The 18,637-nt window shown below is 40.9% G+C and overlaps 2 protein-coding genes across 2 annotated transcripts; one reads left to right on the forward strand and one right to left on the reverse strand.

Moving 5' to 3' along the window:
- Positions 1-1,347: 1,347 nt before the first annotated feature.
- sap30l (sap30-like) lies at positions 1,348-7,173 on the reverse strand. The gene is made up of 4 exons (XM_026327664.2): positions 6,471-7,173; positions 5,379-5,501; positions 5,003-5,101; positions 1,348-3,026 (listed from the first exon to the last, which is right to left on the reverse strand). Exons 1-4 carry the CDS (start codon positions 6,654-6,656, stop codon positions 2,898-2,900), a joined length of 537 nt encoding a protein of 178 aa, XP_026183449.1. The 5' UTR covers positions 6,657-7,173; the 3' UTR covers positions 1,348-2,897.
- A 1,055-nt stretch (positions 7,174-8,228) lies between these two features.
- LOC113142618 (tubulin alpha-1B chain-like) lies at positions 8,229-11,142 on the forward strand. The gene is made up of 4 exons (XM_026327661.2): positions 8,229-8,357; positions 9,557-9,779; positions 9,864-10,012; positions 10,095-11,142. The coding sequence occupies exons 1-4, from the start codon at positions 8,355-8,357 to the stop codon at positions 11,073-11,075; spliced, it is 1,356 nt and encodes a 451-aa protein (XP_026183446.1). The 5' UTR covers positions 8,229-8,354; the 3' UTR covers positions 11,076-11,142.
- The last annotated feature ends 7,495 nt before the right edge of the window (positions 11,143-18,637 follow it).

Consider the following 18,637-nt stretch of genomic DNA (forward strand, 5'->3'; position numbering starts at 1 on the left):
GAACGTATTTTTTTCTTTATTTCTATTATTAGTAATAGAAATTTCTTTTATTTTTCTTTTTTAAATGAATTTAATCTCAGAAAAGTTTTTCCTCACAGTCAAAATCGCTTTAATTATCTGGGTGTTTCTAATTTCTTGCCATTTTTTTTTCTTTTACTGCTTCCATGCTGAATTTTAATTTCAGACTAGGCCTTTTTTATTTTTTTGACGCCTACAGAGGAAGAAGTTAGAAAAACAATCACGTTTTCACTTTTGCTTCACATTTCCCATTTCAGCCTCCTGTGCTGATTAGTCGTGCAAAGGTTTGTTCCAGCAACGGATGAGCTGGAATCATAATTGTCCTACTTTCACATAAGTTCAGTGACTCCAGACAGTTAGTGCCTGTTAAAGGCTTCAAAATTCAAGCTACAGAGAAGTAAAAAAAAAACCAAAAAACTTTGGCTTCAAAATCTAAGTTTCTCCTTCCGGTGAGAAAGTGGCATCTATTCTTAAAAAATGTTTGACTGCAGCTGCAGGCTTTATGTTGACTTTTCCCTTTTAAAAGTCTCCAGATGTTGTAAAAATCCACATCTGTCATTCTGGCCTCTGTTAATAAGAGGATCCACAGCGACACCCAGTGGTCCGCGGCTGTTACTGCACCAACACCAATAAAGAAGCTGCGACCTTTTTCCACACAAAGTGCAAATCCAAATTTTTCATCCTTAGTTTTTAAAGAGATTATTTTCATGATGTGAACAGATGTAGAGTGTGAAAAGCAGAAAACACCCAGGTGACCCACAAAGACAAGACTGTTACTTCTGCCTGTACAATACATTTATTATAATATTTATAATGATCATTAGGAGCAATAAGCAACTGTATTTAAATATGTTTTTCTATTACAACAATTAGGTTAATGTGGCAAGGCCTATATGTTAATAAAGTTGGCTGTTTCTCTACATGACACTAACAAACCTACAAGCAAAAATGAAAATACAAAAGACACTGAAAGAGAAATAATAAAAACCCTGTGAGAAGTGGCCAAACTTTAAATATGTGTGACAGAAAAGCCCAGGGAGGAAGAAACTGAGTACAACCCACGTAGTCACCACCATTAAAAAAAAAAAAAAAAAAAAAAAAAACACAACTTAAGAGGATGATATGGAGAAGATGAAAAGTTGCACGAGGCCTGGAGGCTTCAGCAGTGTGTTAAAAATGAAAATAAACCTGTGGGATTTTCAGCAGCGTTTGATTCATTTCAAATCTTTCACCTGTTACCAGGATCACTGGATGATACCTGCCCAGCGGCTACTGGTTGTTTCACATCCCGCTGTGTCCCAGCTGACTGAAATACTGGACACAAGGAATAAGGATAATCTTCAATTGTACTTCTAAACTCAAGCCTGTTGAGGTTTTGGGCTGTTGCTCATAAAATAAGCAATTTAAAACATAACTTTAGGTTCTGGGAACTGCAGTCATTTCATACACTTCACAAACTACATAAATAATCGACAGCTAGTAACTGAGAAAATCATTTTTACCCAAAAGGGCAGAGTTACAGTGCAACAGCGTACAAGTCTCTCATTTTTAAAGGCGTTAACCTTGTACTCAGGACAAAATAAACTGGATTACGTTTTGACGGCAGCTTTTGGTGCCAAAATCCTTGAGCTGTGGACACAGGAAGCAGTCAGACTATGTCAAGTGGCCATAAAAATGCAAAATAAAATAATAATAATAAAAAAAAATCTTAATTTCTGCTGAGTGACTTAATTTTAATTCTAATAATTACTCCAAAATGGGATAAGTGTAAATCAAAAGTTGAAAAACTGTCCACAATGAAGACTGCTCATAAATATTAAAATGACAGCTAATAACTATATTTACTCTTACACACCACTCACTCACTCACTTTACACTTCAGGGTGAAAAGGGGAAAAAAGAAAAATCAAAATCATATTTGCAAACAGACAACTTTATACAACTTGTAGAATTAAGGCTCAACTAGAAAGTGTTAAAAAAAAAAAAAAAAAAGTAGCTACCAACACCAGTGATGCCCAAACTAATCAGCGTGTGTGTGTGTGTGTTTATACCTACATACAAAAAGGAGAGGTGTGGGTCAAATGCTACATTATTCACCAACTGTCTTTGAATGCACCATGGCCAGTTGGAAAAGGGGGACTAAAGACTAAATACAGGGGACGAGTTTGGTTTTGTTTTAAACTTTGAGAAGTTTTGTGTGAATTTTGTGCTGAGGTAAACTGACCCCGAGCCTCAATCTGTCAGATGTGACTCAAGTGAAGGCAGCGCCCCTTTTAACAAATCATTCATTCACTATTAAGGTAAAAAACAAAACTAAAATCGCACTCGTTCGCAGCATTCGAGTCCAACATACTTTCCTATTTGGCACAAGCATTCCTCATGGTCAATGTGTTAACAGTCGACTCGGCAAAGGAGTTTTACCCAAAATACCAAAATGTGTTATGTTTTTCTTACTCTTAAGGCAGCTATATTGTACATTGCATTAAACCAGGTTACTTGAGTTTGGACACTGTTCTTTTGTACATATTCACAAGTCACATCGCAGCATGACGTCGTAAAAACCCTGCGCACTGAGTCCTGGTCCTCGACAGTCTTCCAGGCCCTGACTTTTGAGAAGCAAAGAGGAAATATGACCATTTTGACAACATGTGGAGAACTCATCCCTCCCTGGATTCTCTTACCATTAGACGTCCTTTGAGGACAACAAAAGTTCATGTGGTGGTGTGACTGAGGCTGCAGGACGAGCTGCTGCTGCTGTTAGTAGTGTCCAGCTTTTGTGAACAGTTGCTGCAGATGGAGCTTGCTGTGGCCATTTGTCACTGTGGTTAAGGATTACTGTGATTGTGTTGTAGCTACTGCTGCTGTGGCTGTCAGGAAGTCTAGTCCAGTGGTTTGCCTCCGTCCCCTTTCTGGTCCAAGCGGCTCTTGCTGCTCTTCACCATGTAAATAAAGTAGGTCAGTGTCTCCTTCTCGTTCACCGGGATATTTCTGAAGTGACGACTCACCGTCTACACAGGGGGAGAAAAAGGAGGTTAAAAGAAAAATACACCTCCCATGTTTGTGTGTATTGGTTTTATAATTTGACTGGTGCTCAGAAAACGAGCTCCTCACCTCAAACAAGCATAGGAACTCTCTATATATCTGTCTATATATAGGCTGCGCTGTAACCAACGAGCAATGTTAAGGTCATGTGTGCCCCACCTGCACTGACCCTACAACACACTGTGTGGGCCAGACTGACAGCTGATGGATCAATACATTCATCAATACTGTTTCACTCCACTCATAGCAGCCTGGCCATTTAAAAACATTTAGTTTACGCTTCATTGTCGGTCTTTCGTTAAAATACAAAGCCACATGTAGCATCAACCACTTTTTGTGGAGGCACGATACGTAAAGTTCACCAGCACAAGTGTGATGATACAACACAACCAAATGAATCACATTGTTTGTGCAAGTTATCAACAATGCACGGACGACTAAATATATTTCTGAGAGGGAGACGTTTAACACCCCCCCACCCTGCATCACAGCCAGACCGAGCACAACGTACAGGAGGGATTTGTAAGGATGAGGGCCGAGGCAAAGGCATGACATCCACCTGTTGATTTGGTAAATTAGTCTGCTCTAAGTGCAATTACTGTGGAATAGGACCTGCTACACCACGTATATCACTGTAAATGAGAGAAATGAAGGTGAAAGAGGTCCAGAAACAGCTAATGAGGGCAGCTCAATGGCCTTCAGTGTCACACAGAACAAACTGCCAGACTGATGATTCCTAACACGAATCAAAAAAGGTAACGACCCCAGACGCTACTTAAAAGTTGTGAAATTAAGTTTGTTAACTAATAAAACTGCTAGGACCAAGGTCATATTTAAAAGATATTTCTTAAAAGAATCAAGAATTTAACTCGGAAAAATAAAAACAGTCTTTATAATCTATATTACTATAGTTTAATTATAAAGTAATATCCATTCATACTCAATGATGCTTATGTTCATAATAAAAGCAAGGTAAGGAAGTCTGGATTTCAAAATTCCCTTTTCTTTTAGCAATAAAATGATTCTCATTATTAATTTGTAGATATTTTTAACTGAACCTCATTGTGTATAAAAAACAGAAAAAATAGTGAAAAATACCCTTCACAACTTTCCACAATGCCAATGTGTTGTCCAACTAATCATCCTAAAGCAGGAAATATTTGGGATGTTTGTTTAATAAATGACTTAGAGAATGAATCAACAGTTTGAATACTTGAATGCTAATTATTAAACCACCTTAAAATGTAATCCTGTCTCTCTGCCAAACTGGTCCAGAGCTGAGAAGCCACAGGTGTTACCTTTGTATTCAACCTTGTGGTTTTTCTGGTGTAACCCAAATCACTCAGCAAATTTGTGTGACGACTGATGTTTTCACGTCTGCCTCTTTGAATTTACTCTGACGTGACTCTGCATCCTTTCATTACATTCATTTGACCGTTAAAACAAAATTCTACCTCTGCATGTCTCCTTTTGAAAGAGACTCAAAAGTCCAAAACAGGAAAAATCCAACGAGTGCACAATTAATCGCTTTTCACCCCTATGAAATCTGCCGATTCTGCATTAGGAGGGAGTTGCACTGCATCAAACCCAGCACTCCCTTTTCCTCGCTAAGTCGCATTAAGCAATAACAGGATTGCGTTACACTGCGTTACAAGCTCTACACAGGAAGACAAAGCTCTTAAAATATCTGAAAATGTTGTTTTTAATGCTGCTGTGCACAAGCTGCCGCCACACAACTGTTGTGCAGACCATTAGACAGTACTAGCCTCAGAGCAGGGACTTTCTGGGGACTGGAAACTGTGCCAGAGAAAACAAATTTAGATGCAGCTGCTGGTCAAAACATTCCTGAGTTTCTGAAAGGGGTCCTACTGTGGGAACAGGCTTATATGGAATATTTACATCGATAGCAGACAGACACCCTGAACTATCGGTGTGAGCTCACCTCTGCCAGCTGGGCCTTGTTGAGGCCGGGTCTGGTCTGCAGTTTGTAGTGTCGCTTGTAGCGTCTCAACGTGTTCACCTGCAACTGGAAAAGATCCACCTGAAAAAAACAACACAAGCAGGTATTAAGTCAGTCAGCAAATCATCACAAGTGACAACATCTCATCCTACCTCCATCATGCACATTTCACTGGTTTATTTAAGGCTCAAAGCTTCGGCTTTTTCCTCCTTTTAAAAGGGATGAAAATGGAATGATCTCTGAGGAGACACGTTCACTGCACTGAAAACTACATGAGCAAAACTAAACACAAGACAATCCCTCCATGGACTGATATCTTCATGTGTATGTTTGTCAGTAAGACTTCAGTTCAAATTACCTCAGGCACCTCCACATCATGATCTGGGGATTCCCCTCCATCGTCACTGGTCTTCCTCTTCCTTTTGTTGCGGACGCTCTGGATGAAGTTCTTGTGAAAATCGCAGATATAGAGGTGTCGCACCTGTAAGGGAATTAATAAGGACTGAAGGAGCAGTCTAACATGTGCAAAATGGAGTGTATGAAAACACAAAGCAGACGAAGTTTTAGTACTGATGCCATAGCAATACTCTTTAAGATGATCTACTTATTTGGAGGAATATCTACTTTCAGGCAGTACTCAGATTTAAACAGCTGTACAACAGCTTTATCTACATAAACCAGTTTAGAACTACTATGGCTCTGACATGGATTGGATCACAGTTTCTGCATACAAGACTACTGTACTTTACTATTTTCAATACTGAATTCTACAGACACATTTTGTTGTCATTCAAAAGGTACCAAGGTACAATGTCCAGTCCTGGCTACAGGGTGTTTGGAATTTCAATAACTCAGCCTAACGTGCAACATAAACTCTGTCCCCTCCTCATAAGCGTGTGTGTCATTCCTCTGTACTCATGTACTGATTAACTCAACATGGTTCTTGTGAGCAGACAAAAGGCCGTGGACACAATGAAGAGCCTGCTGGTCAAACAGTGTAAAGGTGTTTTAAGAAACATTCCTCAAATAAGTGATATTGAAATCACTTGATAAAATCACCCAGACTACCTGCTACACAGGGAGGCTGGGGACCTGAAGGTTTCGTCCCCAGAGCATAAAGTAAAGCATCTAAAGCCAAACCTGTAAGAAAAACGCAAACTAAGGACAAAACCAATTAAAGTCCCACTGGAAACTTCACCTAGTACTGTGCTGGAGGTAATTTGGAGCCTCTGTAAGTATTTTAAGTATTTTTTTCAGATACTTCGACCAACAAACTTCTGGCAGTTTGTGTCACTGTAAAATGGGGCCGGACTGGAGTTAGACAACAAGGTTCCCTGGCAACAGCCATTTTACGAAGCGCAGCAGAGGCGCAGTTTCCAGCAGTCACTCTGCACTTAGTCACCAATGCAGACGTGAAACAGAAATAACACGATCTTATGGTTTCACTTACGCTTTTGTCGATGTCCAGTTTCAGTTTCTTCTGCGATATGCTCTTCTGGATCCTCTTGCTGAAGGAGGCGTTTCCAGCGGACCGGCCGCAGCGCTCCCCGTCCTCGATCAGGCAGCAGCTCTGTCCGTAAAACGGCGGAGCAGGCGGCCCATCGTGGCTGTCCTCCTCGGTGCTGAACCCATTCATTCTGTAACGTGTCTGAGCGGTGACCCGGGCTCGATCCCCCCAAGAACTTAGCAGGTCTCTCGTTCGCGCGTCGCCCTTTTGTGAAAGACACTCCGGTGGCGTCAGCCAGCTAGCTAGCTAGCTCAGTGGCTGTTTGGCGAGCGAACAACCGCCGATGTTAAATCCCGTCTCTGAGAGCTTGTTTCGGGAAGCAGCCCGTGGTTATGGACGCATTTCCACAGATGATCTCCGAGGTAAAACAGCTGCTGCTACGGTTAGCTAGCTCCGGGGCTAGCAGGATCGCAAGGTGGCTTAACTGCCGCTAACTAACAAATTCCTCCGGCGAGACCGGCGCTGTAACAACCCGCTGCTCTTCGGTAAAGATCGGACAGCGATCTCATGCCACCCCGAGCGAAAACACGGACGAAACAACTCAGCAGAAATCGCGTATTTCACGGGCTGCACCTCAAACAATCGCGGCACTCTTCAGGGACAGCTCGTACAATGGGACACACTCCGTCAATGTGGCGGAAGTTCCCATCCCGCACCGGGATTGGCCGATTTCGCAAAGAGGGCGGGCTTAGCGTGCAAACCTCACTTTCCTATTGGCTGTAAGAAACATCAATCTCCCTGCGGTTTCTTCCTGTATCACTCAGCGTCATATGTTGTAAGGAGTTAAAGGTGGCGTCGCCGCTGGTTTAACCGACACCGGAGACACTTCACGGCTGTAAAGTCTATTTTAGTTATGATCGTTTAGAACCAATCGACCACCTGTCAAACCGACAGAACATGGACAAAGTCTGACACTTAACTTTAAACTGCTGCTGTGGTTCTTCTCACTCCCATTAAACTGCACGTTTCCCTCACATGTGTGTGTGTGTGTTCTTCACTGAAGAATCAAGGACAACCTGCACAGTGAGAAGAAACGAGGCCTTCAAACCACAGCGAGCATGCATTCAATGTGTAAACCCAGCAGACACATCAATAATACAGGGGATAATGATTAAAACGGGTCTGATGTTTTATAAAAACGACCCACTCAAATGTAAAGATCCCACACACCGAACTATAGTTCCGCCTCTCTTGTCATGTGAGTGTATTGAAAAAACAATTAAAACGTGGTTATTAGAAGACGACAGCAGGTTTCCCTCCTCTCCCTGAGGATGAAATAACAAATAATAGCAGATCTTCAATAGAACCACTAGTTTGCACTGGATCAGAGAACAAACACTAGAGTCTTAATCTAGTTTATTTGTCTGATCAGCTGTGGTGCTTTAGTATCTGATCGGATGGAGATGAATCCAAATTATATTATCACATTGTATTGTGGACACACGTCAGAGAATATAATTTGCAGTTGAGATAAAAAGCTTCAATATGAGGTATCGGAACCAAGTGTGGGTCGAGTTCGGATCAGACAATAGAACCTGGATGCAACTTCCCGAGAAGCACCACGTTTTCCTGAAGAGCGGGTGGCGTTTGAAAGACAAAGGTGACTCTTTATTTCAACCAATAGGCAACAAGCTCACGTGATTTCCAACCAATGGGAAGCAGGGGCTCTTTTCCACCGGGTCAGAGAGTATAAAAGGCCACGCCTAGATAAAAATCATCAGTTAGACGACTTCTTACACAGGACGCATAAAGTCCCGTCTGTGAGACCTAACTCTACTGTTTCGTCTTTTCATTTCCGGCTCTCCACGCTTCACCGCTTCAGGAAACATGGTGAGTGCGAAAATACTGTTATAAAAATATAGTTTTTCTATATTTATGTGTCGATTCAACCAAGTGTTAATCGATACTAAGATTAAGAAATAGCCCGAAGTGAAGTTAAAATGCTAAAGTGTTAATTAAATCTTATTTCCAGCGGGTCGTTTTAGCTGTAATTTTGGTAAATAACGTGATTTCTATGGTCAAGTTCAGTTCAGTCGTGACTCTCTGTGTCTGGTATTTCCGGTCTGCACATTGGCCTAGTTCTGCTTCAATGCAGCCTGTCTGAAGAGGCCTGGCCTTTATGAAACTAAACCAGACAAAGTCTATTCACTGAGATCTCTACGGGGCGTTTAAGTTTGTTTTTTTTTTATATGTAGTGTAGCTTTTTCTTCTTTTGTGTGAAAATCTTTAAATACAGCTGTGTTTGCTTTGTCCTACCACAAAGCCTTGATGTGGAAATACTCAACAAAAGCCTTTTTGTTCTTTAAAAATATTCTTTCTGAATAACCAAATGCTCTATTTTTATTTTTTGTGGTGGTTCAGACAACTCAACATACAAAACTACATATGGGGGGAGCTTTGATTTATCTGAACCCACAATCCGCACCCAGAAAACGGGTTTTATTCTAATAGAATCCAACAATCACAAACTAGCATTGTCCTCAATAGCAAGAAATGACTTTATTCTGTGACAAAAAACAAACCACCATGATCTGGCCTTCATCAGAGACACACCTGGTGTAGCTACACTTTAAAAAAACAGTCAGGTTATTCCCCTCAGGGTAATTAATCACCAATATAATTAGTGAGGGCTCAGTTGTGACTTTTTGTTTTTGGAGTACAATGAAGTGATTTGAGTCTCCTCTACACAACAGAAGCATATGTTGACGTGTGTACCAAATTAGGGAGGAAAAAAAACCCATAGCTACAGAAATGCTGCAGGGTTGACATGAGACATCTGGAAAAATAATCATGTGCTCAATGTCCAGTTAAAAAAATGAAAAAGATTAAACTGTTAAATGGTTGAGTCTAGTTTGTTCTTGACAAAAGTGCCTTTGTCTCCTTGTACTGACATGTGATTCACAGCCTACAAAACCTGCTTTAATCACTGCGTTTCTGCTGATAAGCTTTTTTTTTTTTTTTAAATCAACATTAACAAAAACTTTTTTTTTTTTTTGTTCTCTCCCCCCCCCCCCGCCGTTTTTCTACAGCGTGAGTGTATCTCAGTGCACGTTGGTCAGGCTGGTGTTCAGATTGGAAATGCCTGCTGGGAGCTCTACTGCCTGGAACATGGGATCCAGCCTGATGGACAGATGCCCAGTGACAAGACCATTGGAGGAGGAGACGACTCATTCAACACCTTCTTCAGTGAGACTGGGGCTGGAAAGCATGTCCCAAGAGCTGTTTTTGTGGATCTGGAGCCCACTGTCATTGGTAAATGCTCATTAAACATAAACTTAAATTTTAAGTCCAAGCAACTTTGAATTAAATAAAATAACTTCTGCTAATTTTCCTCAGATGAAGTACGCACTGGGACCTATCGCCAGCTGTTCCACCCTGAGCAGCTGATCACTGGCAAGGAGGATGCTGCCAACAACTATGCACGTGGACACTACACCATTGGCAAAGAGATCATTGACATTGTGCTGGACAGGATGCGCAAACTGGTGGGTAGCCTATGAGAAGGAATCATCCTTAAGTATGATTTTTAAATCTCAAACTGTCATCTGATCACTATCTTGTCCTCAGGCCGACCAGTGCACTGGTCTTCAGGGATTCCTGGTTTTCCACAGCTTCGGAGGTGGCACCGGTTCAGGTTTCACCTCCCTGCTGATGGAGCGCCTGTCTGTCGACTACGGCAAGAAGTCCAAGCTGGAGTTCTCCATCTATCCAGCTCCCCAGGTGTCCACCGCTGTGGTGGAGCCCTACAACTCCATCCTGACCACCCACACTACCCTAGAGCACTCTGACTGTGCCTTTATGGTGGATAATGAAGCAATCTATGATATCTGCCGTAGGAACCTCGATATCGAGCGTCCTACCTACACCAACCTGAACAGGTTGATCAGTCAGATTGTGTCCTCCATCACTGCTTCCCTTCGTTTTGATGGTGCCCTCAATGTTGATCTGACTGAGTTCCAGACCAACTTGGTGCCATATCCCCGTATCCACTTCCCTCTGGCCACCTATGCCCCTGTAATTTCTGCTGAGAAGGCTTACCATGAGCAGTTAACAGTGGCAGAAATTACCAATGCCTGCTTTGAGCCAGCCAATCAGATGGTGAAATGTGACCCTCGCCACGGCAAGTACATGGCTTGCTGCCTTTTGTACCGTGGTGATGTGGTGCCTAAAGATGTCAATGCTGCCATTGCCACTATCAAAACCAAGCGCACCATCCAGTTTGTGGACTGGTGCCCCACTGGTTTCAAGGTTGGTATCAATTACCAGCCACCCACTGTAGTTCCTGGTGGAGACCTGGCTAAAGTCCAGCGGGCTGTGTGCATGCTGAGCAACACCACTGCTATTGCAGAGGCCTGGGCTCGGCTTGACCACAAGTTTGATCTGATGTATGCCAAGCGTGCCTTTGTTCACTGGTATGTGGGTGAGGGGATGGAGGAGGGGGAGTTCTCTGAGGCCAGAGAGGACATGGCTGCTCTGGAGAAGGATTATGAGGAGGTTGGAATTGACTCAGCTGACGGTGAAGGAGAGGATGATGGAGAGGAGTATTAGTCATGTGCTGCCTCTCAAAGATTTCTGCATGTCCGGAAAATAAAATAAAATCTGTTCACTAACTGCACAGTTCAGTCTCATTTTTCATTCAGGAGGGTCCTGTCTAAGATAAGACCTGGAGTCTTAGTTTTAACAAGGCAGAGACAATATTGCACTTAGTACAAACAGCTTTAAGAGTGGTGCAGACTTAAAAACAAATTGCTGCTCTTCTGGACATTAAACTGGTTAGAAATGGTTTTAAACAGCAGTTTTTAGTGATGCTTTGTAGATTAGTTTCATTCTACACTGCTAAGCCTGTCTGATTTGGTTTACTAGGCTCTGAAAGCTGCTGCTGTACTTGCTTCAGCCACTTGAGGGCAGTGGTGTTCAACACATTTAGACTACACTAGGTTAAAGTAGCAACTATTGTAGGTAACATGTAGTTTGACTAACTTGGAACAAATGCCTGGCTGGGAAGTAGAAAGGCCTGGTTTTTAAAGTGAAATTAGAAACTTATCACATGAGATCTGTGTAAGATTATCACTCACATCTGTTTAGTGCCAATAAACATGTTAGTTTAGATATAATAAAGTCCATCAGTAAGAAATGTCTAAACTGTATTAATCACCAAAGGAAAAATGTTTATTTGGGGAGCAGGATTTAGTCTAACAAACACTAGACTGATTCAGAGCTAAGGGCACTGCTTTGTTTTGGTGTTGGCTACAGAATGTGTATTTGTTCATAAATTTGAGTCATACATTTTAGTGTCTTCTAAGGGACCAGTAATAAAATGACAGTCACTATTCCATTAAAGAGTTTTATCACTGTAGACTAAGATGAAGCACTATCTTAAAGTGCAACGCACGGATGGCTGCTCAATGCTGGCTCCAAAAATACTAGGGCAATCATTTTTTTCCCCCCGAGTCATTATGGTCTCAGTCACTTCATTTGGGGAATCTAATACATGTACTGGTGGTAATTTTGGACATTATGGCTTTAATGTCTGATCTGTGGGTGTTGATTGACAAGTGTGATTGACAGTTGGCTGCCTGCTGCTCCTTCAGGTCCTCAACTCACAATCTGTTGGACTTTAAGCTTCTGTTTCTATAACAAACATAATTTATATATAATTTCTGCTGTGTCTGTAGTCAAGACCCTCAGTGTCAAATAGTGTATGTAGACCAACTTGATCAGATTTATATTAATTCAAAAATGCTGAATATGCTTACAATTAGTCTGATTTTAGGCAAGTTAACAAATACATGTGCAGAGATGGGTGAAAGCATGACCAGACTATATCTATTCATGTTCCTATTGGAGATAAAACATATCAGAAAAATGCTTTGGAGCAGAGGAAGTGGCTACGCTAGCTCTGTGTAAAGGTAAATAAATCTGAGTGCAAGCATGTTTAAAGCTCACTGATCAATACTGAAGTCTAAAAATGACAGTTTTGCAGGTGAGGAGTGTTGTGCTACTTATGGTCCATGGGTGCAGTGTCTGCAGGGTGCAGGTCCCAGCAGGACTCAAGAGCAATGAGCAAACCTGCTGACATCACAACCATGTGAGTCCAACTTTAACCACATGGGGGAGACAGACATCCACTAATTAATACAAACATGTTCTGTCAGTCAAATGACGGGAGTGTGCTCTTGAGCATATTTTTTAAATCTTAAGTATTTCAACTGCGATTCAAAGTGGTTTTCAAGCCTTTCAGGATTACACTCCCATAAAGCTGAAAGCAATTTCAGAGACAAATAAAAGAAGGGTTGAAATCAGTGTAATGAAGGATGATATACTGTATGTTGTTTTAGGCTCTAGAACAGGTCAAGCTTTAAAAAATAGTGCATCCCATAATTCCCATAATGCTGTTATCCAATCTTTCATTAGAAATATCCTCATCTTTCAATCTTAGTTTAAACTGCAGATTTTTTTGTCAAATATTTACTGTAGAATTAACAAACTCCTTTGAGGATAAGACTTCACACAGCAGTTTCACAGGTTCCCTGCACGACTAAACCAACTTTTATGTGTGAAACTGGTGGAGTGGACCTTTAAGTGTAAGCTCTCTTTAATAACAGAGTTATTTCTGTGAATTTTATTAATTTAAGTGTGTAGGAGCCAATTGGCAATGATTTAAATCATGCTGATCAGCAAAATATAAGTATCAAGTCTAACTTGCTAACTGGTGTTATTAATTCACCTAATTATGCTGTATTTTTATGCTTGTGTTGGCGTTAATTAACTCTATGTTGTTGCATAGTATCATATTATGCTGTGTTGTGTAAAGCCATAGCTGTTGTATGTGAAATATTACAAATAATCAGACAAATCTAGTGGCGTAAACAGCAAAATATTTCCTTCTGATATATGAAGCAACAGAAGCATAAAGCAGCAAAAAAATGTTATGGCATGATACTAAAAATCTCTTTGCAGTAAAATGTGATACCAGTATTGCGGGCCATGATAGAGCTTGTTCATTCAAACATTTCAAAATAAAATAACTTTGACTGTAGAGCTACACTACTGTAAAACATGACAGTCCCTCCACACAACGAAGCCAGGTCTATAAAGAGATGACCTCCACCTCTCCAACACCTTTGGGATGAGCTGCAGTCCCAGCTGTCAGCCAGACCTTATCACACAACATCAGTGTTGGACTTCGCTAAAGCTCTTGTGGCTGAATGGGAGCAAATCCCTGCAGCCAGGCACCAAATCCCACAGAAAGCCTGAAACCAGAGACCTGTTAGAGCAGACTGGACTGGCCACATGAGTTGCTCTAATTTATCTGGGGACCCCACCAGTTTGTAGATCCAGAGAGTGGAAAACGCACTTTTAAAGCCCACTTAACCGTGGAGCCATCAGTATTATGGGGTTTACCAATGAAGCTCTTTGTTTGTTGTCATTTATCTAATGTGTGTATAATGTGTAAACACACTTATAGTTGAGGACCAGGATGTAATACAAGAGGGACAGGTGGAGAGAGAGGATCATTAAAAATCTTCCAGTAGTGAAGACAACTGGATTAACCTTTTGCCGGTAATGGACCTGAGCCCTGTAAGGAATGTAACAGCCTGGTGTCTCTCCTCACCCAGGTCTGGATAACGAGTGTAGGAGAATACCGATTGTGTGCTGACTGATTGACTTTAAAAGTAGCAGATGATGGAGCACTGAAACATTAACAGGTTTTTCACTTTGCAATTTAGAGATGTATATCATCAGAGAAATGCCTCCAAGAGACAATAATATGTAAAGTGGACTCTCAATGTATTCAAAGTTGTCGCAGTACCTCTCTCTCTGAGGCAGTGTGACAAGTTGAGCGTTATATGACATCCCATGAGACTCAAGCAAATGGACCACGCTCAACAGGAATATTACATCAGCAATGAATTAATCACTGCTTTCTAAAAGCTATGCCAGTTTGAGTGTTCTCATATGAAACGATTCTGAAAAGAGCATTTAGTGAAGGTGTTTTAGCACCATCGAAAGTCATACAATGTGAGGAAAAAGACAAGACAGAGGCAAATCAGAGACGTCTGGGCTGGAAACGGGTCCAAGAAACATATTGAGAGAGGAGACAATTTTGGCTTGAATAAGCAGCTTCATCTTGAATGGAGATACCGAGCAGGCATTACAAACAAAGACAAAAGAATGACAGAAGGGCTATTTGCCATTTCGTTCAGGTGGAAGTGGCCGTTTTGAGATGAAAAGTACATGATTGCGGCTTTCTGGAGGAACTGGGGAAAATGTAAGCTGTTTTGGAAGGCAAACAATATGCTAAATGATCAAACTGGCATGTTTGCAGCAAAACTGAGAATTCCCAATTACATGACCAGAGCCTGGCCACACTCCACATAATCATTTCAACCATTTATGGATAGCAAACCATCTGGTCAGGCACGTCATACATACTGACATCATGTAAACACAGGAGCTGCAGCACGAGCAACATGATAGGATGTGATCAGACAACAGTACTGAGTGTAGGTCTGAGTGTTGCGCTGATGCACGATGCCATCTAACAGAAAAATCTAGGTTTTAGTTATTTGTGGGGGTTTCTCTGATAGAAGTATAGAACTGAAGAGTTTGTAGGAGCCTAAGATGAGTGTATTCAAGTTATATCAGCTCCTTGAGCCCCATGTAAAGGAAACGGCTTATTTAATCACAGTATACTGCTCAGTGGAAGCAGGGTTTAATTTAGGCACAAACATATTTAACATATTTAAATCTACCTGTTTTCCCCCTCCCTCAGTAAAGACAAGACTGTGAGTGTTTAGTTTAAAGTATACTTAAGGCATAACCTGGGACCCCCACCCCTCATTTCAAACCCTCATAACCTGGGGCCTATCCTGTGTCAGTGGTTACGGAGCCACCACACTACACTACCCTTCCACAACATGTGTGACTTATTCAGTACAACATTTAGGCACATTCCCCTCCTAACCAGATTATTATGGCATACAGCATTTTTTATGAGGTTAGTCAGAGTTATTACAAAGTGAAATGTATTTTAATCTGAAAATGAGTGAAAGGGAAGTGCAGTATGAAAGCCACATATATTCTATGGTATGTTACCTACCTACATGATGTCCACCTATTTATGAGCATAAAACTGAGAAAACAAAGGTGCCCTTAATGCCAAAATCAATCCAGTCACATTTTCTTTCACACACACGATACTGTTCTTCCAATTTTGCACTGTCTTCAGCAGATGTGACAGCACTTTATGAAAACCATGGCCCTAAAAGGCACCTGCTTCTCCACTGGAGAGATAGTGACTGAAAGCCAATTATCCTGCCTGTCACAGAGAGGAATGGAAAATTTCCCCCACTGTCTCATTTTCTGACACTCATTTTCTTTCACATCCAGAGTGAAAGGACAAACAGGTCTGCTCTGTGTGGAGGTTTTTTCTGGGTGGGGATCTGACACAGCCTTCATAAAAAGACTGGCACACAATTTAGCTCTGACCACAGTTCTGCAGGATTTGACAGATTAGCATCATGCATTAATTTTATCTTAGAATAACAGCTTCAAAATCATTTTGATGCTATACTGACTTGTACTAGGGAGAATGACATCTCTGTTGTTGTTTCCTCGAGCACAGAACACCCATCGCACTAGGTGACTTTGGTAGACAGGGCCAGAAACAACAGCATAGTCCACTTCACACACCAGCAACTCTAGGTTTAGCTACAAGGGAAGAAACTAGCTGGGTATTCTCAGAGACCAAACAAGATGCTGTCGAGGAAACGAGGAATAGAAAAAGAGAAAGTGTTCTTACTGGTTGGTAGGAGATAAAAGAGCTGAAAGCCTGAGGACACTGAGCTGGCCTTCTTGCTGTTGGACTAGTCAGTAACATTAGCTTGTTTGCTCTGTCTTGTGTTGCGCTTGGTGTTTGGCTGTATTAGCATGTGGACCACAATCCATGAGGGAGGCTCGAATTTGTACTTACGACAGTGGTATGAAAGTAAATTACCCTCCACGATTATACAGGGAGCATCAAAAAATACCAACGCTTGCACAGTACGCAAATCTAAATTAGTACTTTGCTAATAACAATAACAATTTTATAATAGGCATGTTTTAAAATGACAAGAGAGCAAAGATTATATAATATTATGATATTATATTTAGTGACTGGGATGATAAACTTAATTTTTGTCCTAAACTGACAAGAATAAAGAAAATCTTCACTGAAGATGACATAATTAAATGCCTGCTTCCTGGTGACTAAGACCTTTTTATTAAAATCTGTACAAAAGACTGCAGGAGCAGAAATACTGTGTTGCAAACACAGTGAAATATCAGCAAAAGGATAAGAAGTGGAGAAAAACAATATTACCATCATTCCAACATTACTGAAAAAAAAAAAAACTATTTTGGCTCTCCAGGTCTACTCCATCAGTTATTCAACCAATGATGAAGACAGATTTGCTTTGACGGAGACAGACAAGAAGAGAGCCCGAGGTACAAGAACATTTAAATCCACTCCAAGGGAAGACAGCAGAAAGCCAGGACAGAGGTAACGCTGTTGAAATTACTATTTACTGCTGAAAGCTACACTTTGTGAAAAAGCTGTGCTATGTACAGCGACAACTAGGATGCTGCCTAAATCCATCACTCTCTATCCTCTAACATTTAAATTATATTTTGGGCTAGATCACATCCAAATGATTCACCATGCTCACCTATTCCTCACTAACAAACATTATACCGACTGTGCAGTTGGGGATATTAAATATAAGGCTTTTTCCAGCGACCGACAGAAAATCTAAACTTGTCTATAAGCATGAATAACATCATCTCTCATACTATCTGTAAAGCCTTTGTTTATAGAGTGAATGTAATAGAACTATAATCAGAAAAAAACATTTCTCAAGTTAAATTTTTTAATATAGAAAGTGTCACATCCTGTATACAGGACTTGTCAGAGCCATTAATCACAGCCCAGGCCACTGGGAGAGGACCTTGACATTTTCAGGTGCTAATTGAACTAATATTTCAGGACTCAGAGACTCAGAGAACCAGTTCTCCATCGTATCTTCAGATGTGGCTTAATTATCATAATGAAACTTACAGCACAGATAGAATTCATTCCTCAAAAAAGTTGACTTATTATTTTTTTAAAAAGTTGTTTAGGAGCAGCTATTTATTGGATTTTGGCATCTATATACTGTGATATGTTTTTCCAGCAGCGAGTCTTGGTACTTTAACCCTGACCACCAGCTTCATCACTGGCCCCTGTACTGTTTTAAAAAAAAAAAACCCACCAAGCATCAATATCTGTCTGACTCCGTTGTAGCTCAGAGTGCTGTGCATTAAAATGTAGTGGCTTGTGCTGCCAAGGTCCAGAGATGTAAAAATCAAACCAGCCACAAGAAAACTCCAATGACTCAATGATTCATTCCAGATATATTTCTGTATTGTGTTTACAATTTTCTGCTAAATGCACCAATGATGCAGAAGAAAATGTATGAAATCAGCCAATCTCGCCAAGCACGGTGATACTTTGACTTATTGCTTTCTGACCTTTCGTGGCATTTGGAAAGGGCAACTCTGCAGACAGATGGCGCACAGATATATGCAAATTGATAGTGTTAGATGATACAGCAGTGGGCTGTATCAGTTATTCTAATAATTTGCTTGGTGCCTTGATAATGCCTCTACGTAAGGAGTGCCACTGATATTTGAGTAATGGTATAATTTTCATGGTGTCATAAATACATAAATCTTGCAGTTTTTTCTTGAGTTACTGCAAAATCGTCCAAAATATATTAAAAACTCTATCAGCATAGCCTGAAGTAAACGATACTAAGATCTCTGGCTGAATGGGCCAGAAGATCAGCTGAATTTTTTATGTGACTACATTTTAATGCCTTAGACCTCTGACCTCTCTGTCATTAGATATTCTCCTCCAGTCAAAGCTAATTTTAGATGCTAAATCACCAAGCTACATATTGAATAAATGCCCATTTCGTCCAGCATGACCTCTGACCTCCAATATCATTTTTATTGTACGAGCAGACATGAAGGAGGTCAGTGTGGGTTCAGGGAACATCAGTGACTATCAGTGTATCTGCATGCAC

Source organism: Mastacembelus armatus, chromosome 14 (genome assembly GCF_900324485.2).
Source record: "Mastacembelus armatus chromosome 14, fMasArm1.2, whole genome shotgun sequence".
Taxonomy (NCBI): Eukaryota; Metazoa; Chordata; class Actinopteri; order Synbranchiformes; family Mastacembelidae; genus Mastacembelus; species Mastacembelus armatus.

Bases quoted from the DNA above. Each gene is read 5' to 3' on its own strand.
- sap30l (XM_026327664.2), bottom strand. From the start codon at position 6,656: ATGAATGGGTTCAGCACCGAGGAGGACAGCCACGATGGGCCGCCTGCT. The intron at 5,102-5,378 runs GTAATTTGAACT...TGTTTTTTTCAG, and splicing joins ATGATGTGGAGGTGCCTGAG to GTGGATCTTTTCCAGTTGCA. The intron at 3,027-5,002 runs GTGAGCTCACAC...CCCCCTGTGTAG, and splicing joins ACAAGGCCCAGCTGGCAGAG to ACGGTGAGTCGTCACTTCAG.
- LOC113142618 (XM_026327661.2), top strand. The intron at 9,780-9,863 runs GTAAATGCTCAT...AATTTTCCTCAG, and splicing joins TCTGGAGCCCACTGTCATTG to ATGAAGTACGCACTGGGACC. The intron at 10,013-10,094 runs GTGGGTAGCCTA...TCTTGTCCTCAG, and splicing joins TGGACAGGATGCGCAAACTG to GCCGACCAGTGCACTGGTCT.